We start from the raw sequence: 12,580 nt of genomic DNA, 5'->3' as shown, positions 1-12,580 counted from the left end.
CTTTTCCATCCCCCGTCGGTAGGAACACTTACCCTTCTTTATCAATAAACAGTTCTCAGATAGAACATTGCTGTGTTTGTGCTTTATTTTCGTCTGAGAAATCTATCAAAAAGAATCCTCCCCGACTCTCCCTTTTACAGCAGGACGGGACATCACCATACTCTCTTTGCAGGATCAGACTACAGGGATGATATTTACCCAAGTACTGTAACTCTCCAAGAAGAACTTACATTCTAATGTACAATATGGCACACAAATGGATGCCAAACTCTTGACAGCATGCAGGGTTCAGCTGATCTCTCTGTGGAGCTAACCTGCTTCCAACTGAATTTTTATACTACTTGCATTCCAAAGGCTTGTGGACTACATTTTATGTGAATTTTGCAGCTGAATGTATTTGCTTATTTACCAGCTCATCACCTATTACAAGAAGAAAGTCCATGACTTCAACAACCCCTGCCTTTGTAAAGCTGGGCTCTCTTCTCCACAGAGAGGAGTTGTCCAGGTATTTCACCTCAAGAGAACTAAACAAAGCAATGTTAACATTTCAGTCCTTGTTTCCATCCTGGGCTGATACATGGCACCTAATACACCAATTCAAAAGGTAGCCAATTAAGCTAATATGCCTTGCTTAAGGCAATGCAACATCGGGCCACAGCCTACAGATTTTATTTCCTGCAACCAGAAGGGTTTTGCCTCAGAAAAAATGGAGACATTTAGCCTAGTGCCAAAGGTGTTAGCAATAAACCCCTCCTCAAATAATTGCAGTTCATTAGGCTTGATCTCAAGCTTCAAGAAGGTCTGTCAGAACTGTTGTTAGAGCCGTGTGTAAATGTAAAGCTGAGATTGCCAAATTTTTGTGAGGGTGCTAAAGAGAGCATACACCCCATGGAGTTTTCAGTCTTATGTAGAACTGCTGCAAAAAGAACAAGTGAAGGGAAATACAGTCGTGCCTGTTTCCCTGAGCAGAAGCTGAGGAGATGAGCTAGTAAGAAAGTTGTCTGTGCTCACAGGCAAGGTGAGCGCCAGTGATTGACCACAGTCCTCTTGTGATGACACAGCATCTCCCAAGCCAGACAAGGTTTTAAAGAGCCTTTGAAAACACAGCTAACATATAATTTTTATTAAAGACTTTTGAAACTGTACTGAAACATAGCCACTGCTGTGATGGGAAGTGTGGGCTACAAATGGATGACAGTGAAAGACTGTAGAGATTAACAGAAAATAAAACCTGTGGTGTTACAGTGCACTGTCCCAGATTGAAAGACAATGAGTCTGATATTTAAAAATCTGAGCAAGATGGACAGTGGACAACCATGGTCTGAGGGGTAGGATAGGAAGGGAAATAGCTCCACTGGGCAGGCAATGGCAAACTACCCTCCTCAAGATGAAGCAAGTCAGCAGAGGGGGGTATTTTTCCATCCCCCTTAGCCTATCCAGTACAAGTGACTACATGGGAACATCAGCCACTCATAGATGATTGACTTGTATTTTTCCTGACAGATTGTTTCTTTCTGAATGGTCCATTAATTTTGACTTCCAGCAAAAAAAATCCAGTGCCAAACCGAACAACAACAAACCAAACTTGCATAGGGAATTTTGATTTTGGGTAAAAAGAAATGTTTTACAGTAAGTAGTAGGACAGACCCACAAATTCAGAAACAACTTTTATTACTATTCCAGATATAATGAGATATATTAATATGTATTAGGAAAAAGTACAAATATGTAATTTAATATGCTCTATAAAGTGGTTGTATCTCAAATCACTAACTTTATATTTGAATGGATAATAAAGATAATTTGCAATTTCTTGAAATAGTAAAAGCTTAGAAAAACACAGTTTCTTACAACAAATCTTGATAGACTAGAATAAACTGTCTGTGTTTTCTGTGCAAGATTCACCCACAGATAGTCTATGAGTAAGTAAATACCACTGTCAATTTTTCTTAATTAGGAGGCTTTTACTCATGAGGAAGAAAGAAGCATAACTACATCTCAAAACTACTTCGCTCATGCTTCAGCCTGTTGTTGGCCAATTTATCTTTTTCAGCCACAGTTCCAAACGGCTTCTGGGAAAAGAGCTCATTTGAAGAGTACATACTTCTAGTTTTGAAAGCAGTTGTAAAAATAGCTCAGTAGGATTCTTATTAATAAGCATATGTTCTTTTATTGCTTCCTTAGGGTCAAGCATAACTCACCTTTGTTTTTTCTATTTAAGTCAGGTAATGAAACTGTAAGTGATGCTTTAGAAACCTGTATAAAACTTCTGTGCTGAATTAAATGGGCAATGTCATTTGCTATATAGAACTGAGTTACTATTAGTTTTAGAAGACAGCAAGCTGTGCCTGCAGCCCACTGATAATTTACGTTTTCACAGTCATATTTTTCACTAAAATAAATGTTTCTTTCCCTGCTATGTTCTGTGAAAAATCCAAATGAAAAAAAAAAAAAGATTGATGGTATGCATGTGAATGTAGAAAACTGTCAAAATTAAATCAGGCACACACCCCCATCCCTCCCAGGGGACAAAATGCGAAACAGAGACTTCTGAAACCACTTGCCCTTTAGAAAATGAGGCCATATCCATCAAACTAAAGTTTGACTCGCTTTCCTGACACAATCAGCTCAGCAGACACAAAGTCATGCCTTTGAAAAAAAAGTAGAAAAAAGCCTGTGTCTTCCTTTGCTACATTTATAATAAGTTTAAGCACAACTTGCCACAAGTTTAAAATTAAAAACTGAAATTGAAGTCAGGTTTTTGCTAAGTTCACACAATTTCCTTTGAAAATAGTAAAGTAAAAGTTTTGAAATGCAAGTAAGAAAAACAGAGGCAACAGACTCTTATTCTACGGTGTAAAAATTGTACTTTAATGCTATTAAAAGCCTTGAATGAGGCTTGCAAGCAGCATAAAGAACTAACACACAATTAAAAGCCAGGAGATAACGCCTATTTCATATTCCATATTTACAAATCTGTAATTAGGGACTTCATTGTCCTCTCATGTCTGCATGGATAAGTTGAATTACTCTAGTATGAAACTGATTAGGCCAACATATGAGAACCTAGACAGACATTGTGTCTTAATAGCCATCCAAGAACTAGAGATCTAGCTTAAACTGGCCAACAAAGTTTTCTAGGCCATCTAGTTTTTGCTGAAAGATCGGTGACTTGGTTTTCATCCATGGGCCAGCTGAGTCTGGCCCAATGAATTATTACTCAATGCTTTGTTCTCAAATTTCTTTTGAGTGCCTGAAAAATGTGAATCAGGCATAAGTCACCAGTGCACTTATTGCCTGCATGAGAGTACAAACATCTAAGGGTAAGAGCTGTAAGGGGTTTTGCTACACCAGAGCACCACTAACTCCAAAATACATCAGTGACTTCAGCTTAACCAGTTTAAGGTGGGAAAATACATGTACCACCGCCTGAATTTGCGACATTATCTGTACTTTTTCTCCCTGAAAGTGCCCAGACTTGCACATACAAAAGTTGTTTGTGACAGACAAAGATCACAGACTTCTCCTTGCATAGACTCAGTGTGGATGTTTTGTCTTCTGAAGCAAAAGCTTTAACAAAAAAGTTACCTGAGTTAATGGATTTTTCATAAGGGACATATGGCAGAGAGATGCCACAGGGATGATGCATCCTCAAAGCCAGTGAGGTTCTCCTGAGCACCTCATCCATTTGCTGCTCTTCATCTTTCCACGGCTTCCAAAATGTGCAAAACTAACCTAATTAACCTTAAACCATGGCTTTTGTTGAACAGAATGAAGAGGAAGGGAACAATATGGAATTAACCTGTGCATGGAGTGAGAGTAGAGACATTTTTCCGTTCATGTATAATGCCTTTTGATTTACAGAAAACCATGTGGCATATGAGGTATAACCAGGATGTTATCTCTACAGCTGGCATTCTTGACTTGTTCCTGGTGCCTCACCCTAAGAATTATGCATCAGTCACATACTTTATGGCGTCCTACTGACCTTGAAAGTAGCAAATTGCAGCAAAGCTGTCTAAATGCTTCAAAAATATCAGGTGAGCTTCAGTGAAAAATTTCCCAATTACTTACAGTGAGAACAAGGTAACAAAGAATCAAGAAGGTACTTTTTACCACTAACAAAGCCCAACATAATCCAACACACTTCAACTACCTACACAGGTACATACTATAAAATATGTTCCATTTCCTAGACAGAGTCTCAACTGACAGTGCAAAAATCAACACCCTTACTTTTTTTCCCCCTTTCATCAGGGTCTGCTAATGCTACAGTAGGACTGTAAGCTGAACAGAAAAGCATATTGTTAGCTTTTAAGTTTCATCTCTCCTTCCCAACACTGACTCTGGATCCCTCTGCTCCCAAATCCTCCAGTGCACACAGGAGCTGCCATGTTGGCTTTTCCTGTGTCAGAACAAAGCTAGCATAAGAAGGAAATGTCAGGAATGCTTATCTGGGGGTGAACTGCATCTGTCACTAACCAGTTCATAAGGAAAGCTGGCATGTGAATTATGTATCTAAATAAAATATGAGGACACAGGAGTGAGGAAATGGACAAACTTTGTGTGAGGTAGGATTTTCTGCTCTGTTTTTTCACCCAGAGAAGATCAATAACTGTAACAAAGTTTGATTTTGTTTGTCCTGAATACTAGGCAGCATCCCCTAACATCTTCATGAACTAAAGAATTAGTAAAATAATATTTCATTTAGCAAGCAGCACGTAGAACCACACCTCTGCCTTTAGAAAAGATGCTTTACAGTGGCTTAGCCTTGCTTGCTGAGCTGATGTTCCAGGCTGCACTGTCTGCCAGACTAGGCAATTTGATTTCAAACAATGAGGTCCAGTCACGAAGTGAGAAGATTAACTCACATCCGTTATAACACCTTTTGAGGCAACTCATTAAATCAGTCTGGCTGTGAAGTCCAGCACACCTGATGGCATTAATCTAATGTCTCATCCTGGTCCTGAGGTTATCAGTGGACAGCTGTAATTACAATTGATTGAAAAGACATTTTCACAGAGGAGTTTCTGTTTCCTGGAATTCAGGCATTTCTGAATATTTTTCCTGTGCTGCCCAGTCCAGTCATTTCAATCTTATTATCTCCTAGCAGGTATATGCACCTTTTTAGTAACTTGAAATCAAGGCATGAAATTGGCAATATTCTGATGTCAGGCAAGCTCTAAAGTTAAGCTTTAAAGACAAGCTCATATGGTCTTTTAATGGCACTGTATCTATCTTCTACAGCTTCCTACATCCTCTCTATATGTTGGGGAATGTGGCGAGAAGCTCCTGCTTGGTTCACTGTCACTCCAGCTGTGACACTGGACTGGTCGCTGTTTCTTCACATCTTCCCTTTTCTCTTCCCTGATGGACTCCTCAGAGTCAGAGGACAGCTCAACCACTTCTGGTGTCCTCTCAGCTAACGGCTTAACATACCCAACAATGACACAATTGTCTGAGGAAGAGCCACTGTCATTTGAGTCAACAGTAGCCTGTAACTCAGTCTGCAGTTTGGTGCTTCGACTCCCTGTAGCAGAGTCCTCATCAGAACTTTCTGATGACTCCAGAGGAGAAGCTATGGTTGCACGAACCCCTTCTGAAATGGAATAGGAAGGGCCTGGAGTTTCATCATCCCAGGGGGCCTGGCCCAGACCAGGTACAGACAAACTATTATCTGGCCCTTGTGAGTATGCCACATCTGGAGATATTGTAATAATTGATGAGTCTGAGTGGCTTCCTTCCTCATATGATGGTGCAGGACAGTCATAATTGGCATGTTGATCATATGCTTCTAAGTTAAAAGGACAACGAGCAAAACTGATGAATTCATGCAGGAAGTGTTCTGTCCGATTCAGCAAAAATGGCTTTAAATCATCAGCAAAGGCCTGACTTTCCAGATCGTATCTAGTTACATTACTCATGACAATGTGCTGTACAATATTGATCAAAGATCCATGGGCACCAAACAGGACTGTAAGTTCTCGCTTCAACCAAGGAACCAAGCGGTGAAGGCAAGCAGGGTTGCGGCGGAAGAACTCTGCCGAAATGTCTCGGTATCGGCCACCATCCTGAATGCTGCGGATGCGCACACCAGTGCGGTACAGAGCCCTGCGGAAGTTGATCATGTCCTCCTCCTGAATCTGCCTCAGAGATCTGCCCTCTGCGCTAGCCTTTCTCCTTGAGGCCAGCCTCCTGATCATCTGCTGAATCTCTCTGTGCCTGTGTCGCGCTGGTTCACTTGACAAGCCCTCAAACAACATCCCATTATCTGGAGGGGACAGCATCCTTCGGGAAGGGGAACTGCACGTGTGTGGAGGCCGGTGGGCCTATGGACAAAAGAACAAAGGGAGTCCATTGGTGGAACCGTCTCCCTAAGTCCAGAGATCCTTTGGTCAGGGTGACCAAAGAGGCTTCCCCCAGGATGCTTTGTTCTATTATGTTGATGTACCCCAGTTCTGCTCCCCTGGTTGGCCCTCTGTCCTCCCTGCCCCTTTCTACCTTATATGCCCCTAATCTAGAAAGTTCTCCCTTCCCCACTCTCCCATTGGCCCTTGTCCCTTTGCCACTCCCCCAGACTTTCCCCATTGGTTCCTGTGCCCTAGCCCCACCTTTGTACTGCCCCTGCACCCTCAGATCATTGGTCCCTGATGCTCTCCCCACCCCATATATAAACCTGGACTCTCCATTATTCTTGGTCTTCATCCCTGGACCCCTTTGTGTGGCTGGAATAAACTTCCCCTGTGGAACCCCATACGGAGACCCTTCCTGCTTCTTACATCATTGGTATGTTTGGAGCTAGCCAGTGTGATGTGTGCGCATGTGGTAGCCTTGCCAAGTGGCTTTCCCTGGAGATGCTTTCAGAATGTTGCAGCACTTCCATCAGCACCCTGCTGCAACACACGTGCAGCGTTCCCTTATTAAGGTAGTACGGTAACGAAATCTCCAGCCATCAGGGCTGGCAAAAGAGCTGGTTTCTAAGGGGCTGAGTATGTACTCCTTAAAGTCATCTTCCGCACGAATTGTATGGAAAATGGAAAAAAAGGGTTGCTTGCAGAGGGGGCATTCTGCTTTGTTTTTTGACCATTCTTGGACACAGCGGAAGCAGAACCTATGCAAGCAGCGATCTAGATATGCGACATTGTCAAATCTATCCAGGCAGATGGGGCATTTGGAGTCGGGAGATGCATCTGTTGGCAGCTTACTGGTGCTGGCTTTTGGCGAAAAATTGCTGTCTTCTGCAAACTCTCAGCTAACAGAAAGCACCAAGTATCTCCTACATTTTAAGATTACCATTTGGCTAGTCAGGTCATCCCTGCTGCAGAGCACCTTGGAGCATGAGTCACATCCTGACCTGTGAAGGACAGGCTGAGTTTACTCACTGAGATAAGGAGTTTTTCCAAGCAGATGCTGTGCGTGCATCTCCCATCTCTGTTCTTGGCTCTTAGCCAAAGAGTGCCCACAGGGTCCCAACTTGCAGTAGATTAAAGGCTCCTTTTTTTCTTTCCTTTAGTTCCTTGTCAGTCTCAAGGACTGGTTCTAAGTAACTATCTCATCTTGATGTGAGCTGCAGGCAGCTGTTGGATGGCAGCATTGCTCACTAATATGTGTAAGGGAATTGAGTCAGCAACTTGGAAAACAAAGGTTTAGCTTCCACAAATACACCCAGTTGTGAGCTATTTTACTTTTTAAAATAATCATGTTCTAAGGGGGAAAAAAATAAAATTTGTTTCAAAAGAAAATTAATTATTATTGTCTAAGCAAAAACACAGATTCAGTCTTGCGGACATGAAAGGACATACACAATCTAAACCAGCATCATAAGCAAAAAGACAAAGTATGTACACCATGCAGTCACTTACCAAAGGGACTGAATATTTGCAAAATTGCATGCTGCTCTTGAGGAGTTCTCTGAGTAACAATTCCAAGGGAAGGTACAAAGAATTTCAGCATGCTCTGCAGACTTTTATTCCTGGACATGGAACAGTATTTAATATTCCCTGGCACAGGCTCTCCTATGCAAAGCCTTCAAGCTCTGAAATGCACTGTCTTCTACCAGCAAGCTGTACATTCTCCTGTCATTCCTCACACTCCTGCAGGCATGCACATCCAGTGGCCAAACAGTGCCCACATTAGCAACCTGACGCCTTAAACATATTCAGCTCCTGCCCTTTCGTTGGCTGATGGCAAAGAAGCAAGTTAAACTGGAAAGGTCAAGTGGAAATCAACAGAGTGAGCCATATTGCAGATATCAAGTAAAGCAGGCAATGAGTTCTCAAGCTATGTGAAAACTGGGTCAAAAGGGCCTGAAACAGAAGCTGTTTAGCAAAGTAAGAAACCAAGGTTTTATTTCAGCAATGGTCCATGCAGCAGTATTGCTCTGTGGCCAGGATGTGCTTTGCTTTTGGCTCTGCTCAAGACCAAAGGCAGTTTTGAGCTGTAAGACAGCAGAGGTTGTACAAAGCAGATGCAAGCTGCATTGGGAGCAGCAGCCATGTACAAAAGCAGGAAGGTGAGCAGGAAAAAGCAAAAACAGCAATCCTGAAAAAGGGAAGAAATTATGTCACATGCTTTCACAGATAGCCAAGACAGCATTGAAAATCTTCCATACTCACTAATAGGTAAAACCACACATACAGAACTTTTAACCTTCCAAGGATTTCATGCAAACTGTCCTCTTAGGTCACAACATCTTAGCTTCCAGCCTGTTCACACAAAGACTAAACCTAATGCCTCAAAAGAAGAGCAGTAAAACCAGCAGTGACTCCATCCTCCTCAGAGAAGGATGCTAGCAGGACAGTACTTACAAGGATCCCTCTAATACCCTTTGGTAGGCATTTCAGAACTTAAAAAGGTGTTGCTTTGTGATCCTGGGCAGCTGGTCCTTCATTGCAATGCATTCAGAGCACACAGCACTGAGTGTAGAAACAGGGAACCTTGGAAAAAGAGATGCATGGCAGGTGTGAACACTACTAAGACATCCCATACTTTTCGTGGTGGGATGAAGTCAGAAAAAGCATTCCTACCCAAGACTACAGGAATTGGAGTAAGACAATACCAGAATCCTGCACTGAAAAATTTACCTGGACATTTGTACAGAAATACAAAGGGCACAGTGGTTTTACTAGAAGCCTTATCCAGTTACCCCAATTTATCTGTCCTTATGTCTTGGGAAAAACCAACCAACACTTGTGAACAGGGACTGAAGTGACATCCTACTGCAATAGCAGCTTCTTAAAAAGAGGATAAGCCAGGTCAAGCAGAGACCGTAAGGGAGAGGATAACAGAGGTAATTCACATCCTGTCTTGCTTCCATGACAGCTGAGCCCTACACAGAGAAAGGCTTCTGGGGTTTCCTCCTCTGCTCCTTGTATGCAGTAGAAATGCTTCTTGTTGTATGCCACATCATTATGTTGCAGCTGGAGAAAGAAAAAACCAATAAGCCCTTTTTGTACTTGCCTATAAATGGTCAGGTCATGAAAGAAATGAATTGCAATAAATTATGAGGTCCCACTCAAACTGCAGCTCTCAGTAAGAACAGAGTATTCCCAGGTAAGCAGCCACTTGCCCATTTAATTAATTTCAGGGTTTTTTTTGACTAGATATACTTTGGGCATCTAAACAACCAATATGGAACAGCCTGGTTTTGGGAGCCAGCATGTTCTGTAACCGTGGCAAGTTCTCAGAGTCAGGCTGATGCTGCAAGGCATGAACTGCACGTTTAAGTTATATAAGCAACTTTCACTGGAGAATATATAAAATGTCCAGATCTGGTTCTATGCCTTATGTTCCTCTGCTTCAGTGTTTGAAAGTTAAAAACTGCTGCAAAAGCCCCAGAGGTTTTCAGTCACAAAGGTACAATCTACATGCTTTGAGCTTTGGATATTTGAGAAACCTTTTAAGATGAAACTTGGTGATTTGAGAAGGTTAAAAGATTTGATTTTTATTTAATTTATTTGATTTTAGCATTCCTGGAGTTTCAAAAGTTAGGTGTCCAGCTGGATTCCACAGTTTTAAGACTTTTTTTTTTTTAATTCTGAGGTAAAATAACTTATCTTGACATTCACAAAAAGGCAGTTTACAAATACAATCACATGTGCTTTCCTTTACCATGGACATGTGATTAAACTGGCTGCCAGCAAAACAGCTGCTAAATGCTGAGAAGGTTTGCAATCAGCCTGCAGTGTAAAAATCTACACCCCCTCCATCCAAATTTACATGGCATAGTACTACATAAAGAGATAACATAATCATTGAGCAGAAGGCAACCACATGAAATAAATGCAGCAAAGATTTGCTTATCCAGCCACTAAATAAGGAAAATACAACGTAAATTGAGCGAGACAAAAATGGAGAGTCCTTATTTTTCATATGATACAACTATTATCATACTCATGCTAAAAGAGTATGTTTAATGTTCACATGATAATGTGAACAAGTTGAAGTGACAGTGTGGTGGAAGGAGAGCACAAGAACACTCGTGCTGTGCCACATCATAGTCATTGTGTTGTAAAGGCAAGTTAGCTCATTTCTTGCAGCACTTGTGAAAGCAGGAGAAAAAATAGATGAGGGTGGGGCAAGAAGGGAATTTCAAATATAGAAACAGAGCAAAACCCCATTCTCTTCTTCAAGTTTCAAAGGCATCCTCATTTGCATGAAAATGCAAGTGTACTTCTACCCTTTTAGATGTGATATTGTACAAATTCATAATGGGCCCACGGTCTGAAGAGACACAACCTGGAGTCCAAACCATGTCTGAAGCACCAGCAGAATAAAACTTGTGCAGGGATATGGAAGCCAAGATCAGTACACAGCAGCAGGTCAGCCCCTCAGCTTGGTCTGAGGTGCCTGTACTTCAGAGACTGTAAAAATAGAAAGTGGTTTTAAGAAAGCACTAGTATTCTGTAGTGCTGCAGGTTAATGATCTTCTGTTAAAGCCATATGGATCAGTGTCATGCATACACTAAGGAGGAAGAAGGGGACAGGGTGATGAAGAAAACAGAGACAAGAGAGTGGGAAAGCTGAGGAAGAGAAGGAGGGTAGCTGCATCTCTACTGGTCTCTGTGACTACCTCTTAGTGGCAGGAGGTCACCCTGAAAATGGCAGTTTAATATGCCTACACGCTAGGCCCAGGTGCAAACACTGGTTGTAGTGTCTGTTCCCCACAGGAATTCCCTGTCTGGCACAAGGTAAAGAGCAAATTAAGCTCTGGCTGGGCAGCCCATAATCCAAAACTAATCCCTCAGGTATTCCTCTGGGCACCAGCCACCTTTTGTGCCTGATGCCAGACCCTGGGTAATGCAGCATCAGCTCCTTATGGCCCTTCTCCTTGGCAGAGAAAGGTCCCAGCTGCTGCCTGTGGGATGGGTGCTGTGCGGGGAGGAGGCTGGCAGGCATAGCTTTGCAGCCCACCTTGAACCAGAGGCATATCCATACAAAGGCACCAGAGCGGGACAGCACTTCGGATCAGGTGAGGCCCCCCTCTAAAAAGGTTTCAGGTATGTGCAAAACTTTGTCATCATTTATGCAGGCATCTAAGAATGAGGAGAAGAGGATGGTCTGCATGTCTTTTGTCTGGCGAAGAGTTCACTTTCTTCACAGTGCCATGCTTAGCATGTCAATCTAGGGGAAGAAGAAGGAAGGGGAAGAAGTTCAAAGTCATGCCATTTGTCTTCCCAAGTCATCCTTACTCATGATGGGGCCCTGCTCTCCTGGAGATTAGTGAACACCTCCCTGCCTATGGGAAGCAATGAGTTAATTCCTTGTTTTGCTTCTTGGACAAAAATAAAGTGCAAACACAGCAATATTCTATCTGAGAACTGTTTATTGATAAAGAAAGGTAAGTGTTCCTACCAACGGGGGATAGAAAAGAGAGCAGAGAGAGAAAAAGAGAGATGGAGAAAGAAACAGAAGACAGGGACAGATCGTTACCGCTATGCCCTGCTGTGCCGCAGCTAACTGCTTCTCTGTGTTAAGCCTCCTCCCACAGCCCAATTTCCCAGGCATTTTCTCCTGGGCATCTGGCCATCTGCCCCACCAGTAAGTGGGAGTCATTCACAGCCCGATTGTGGAAGCTTTCTCTGCCCTGATCGGCTGTCAGGCAAAGCCTCCGTGGGGAAAGGGCTCCCCATTCATCACGTGTGCAGCCCCTGGACTAATTTTTCACCTCATGTATAACATATTTATGAGGCATAAATAAAAATCAAATTGGTCCCTCTCACCATGGGTTTTTTCACTCTTATCCTCTCAATTCTCTTCCCCATCCCATTCTGGAGAATGTCAATTTGCCCAATTACATATGTGAAATGAAACCTGTTTTCCTAATGCTTTAACTTGCTTTCTACACTCCATGCCATGTCTTGGAAGCCAATGGGCTTGGAGGAAGAAATATTTCAGGGATGGCAGCCTTTCCCCAGGAAGGACGTGTACTGAATGTGTCCACCTCCAGACTGAGCTCACATGAAATGTGAGTTGGCTGACTCTGGTAGCACATGCAAGAAAGGCAGGCACATGCCACCTCCCTGTTGCAGCCTTTACCCACTGCTTCATGTCATGGTCAGAGGATGCCAATGTCACAATT

The 12,580-nt window shown here is 42.6% G+C and overlaps 1 protein-coding gene across 1 annotated transcript in view; it reads right to left on the bottom strand.

Moving 5' to 3' along the window:
- The window catches only part of TOPORS (TOP1 binding arginine/serine rich protein), a 22,452-nt gene extending 16,020 nt beyond the window's left edge, over nucleotides 1-6,432 (bottom strand). The window contains exon 1 of the mRNA XM_017728352.1: nucleotides 5,269-6,432. Within this exon, the coding sequence (XP_017583841.1) occupies nucleotides 5,269-6,287 (1,019 nt within the window). The 5' untranslated portion in view covers nucleotides 6,288-6,432. The remainder of the gene's footprint in view (nucleotides 1-5,268) is intronic.
- Nucleotides 6,433-12,580: the final 6,148 nt, after the last annotated feature.

Source organism: Corvus brachyrhynchos, unplaced genomic scaffold (genome assembly GCF_000691975.1).
Source record: "Corvus brachyrhynchos isolate BGI_N302 unplaced genomic scaffold, ASM69197v1 scaffold90, whole genome shotgun sequence".
NCBI lineage: Eukaryota > Metazoa > Chordata > Aves > Passeriformes > Corvidae > Corvus > Corvus brachyrhynchos.
Note: the sequence above shows the minus strand (reverse complement) of the source record. Positions and strands in the feature narration are given on the sequence as shown.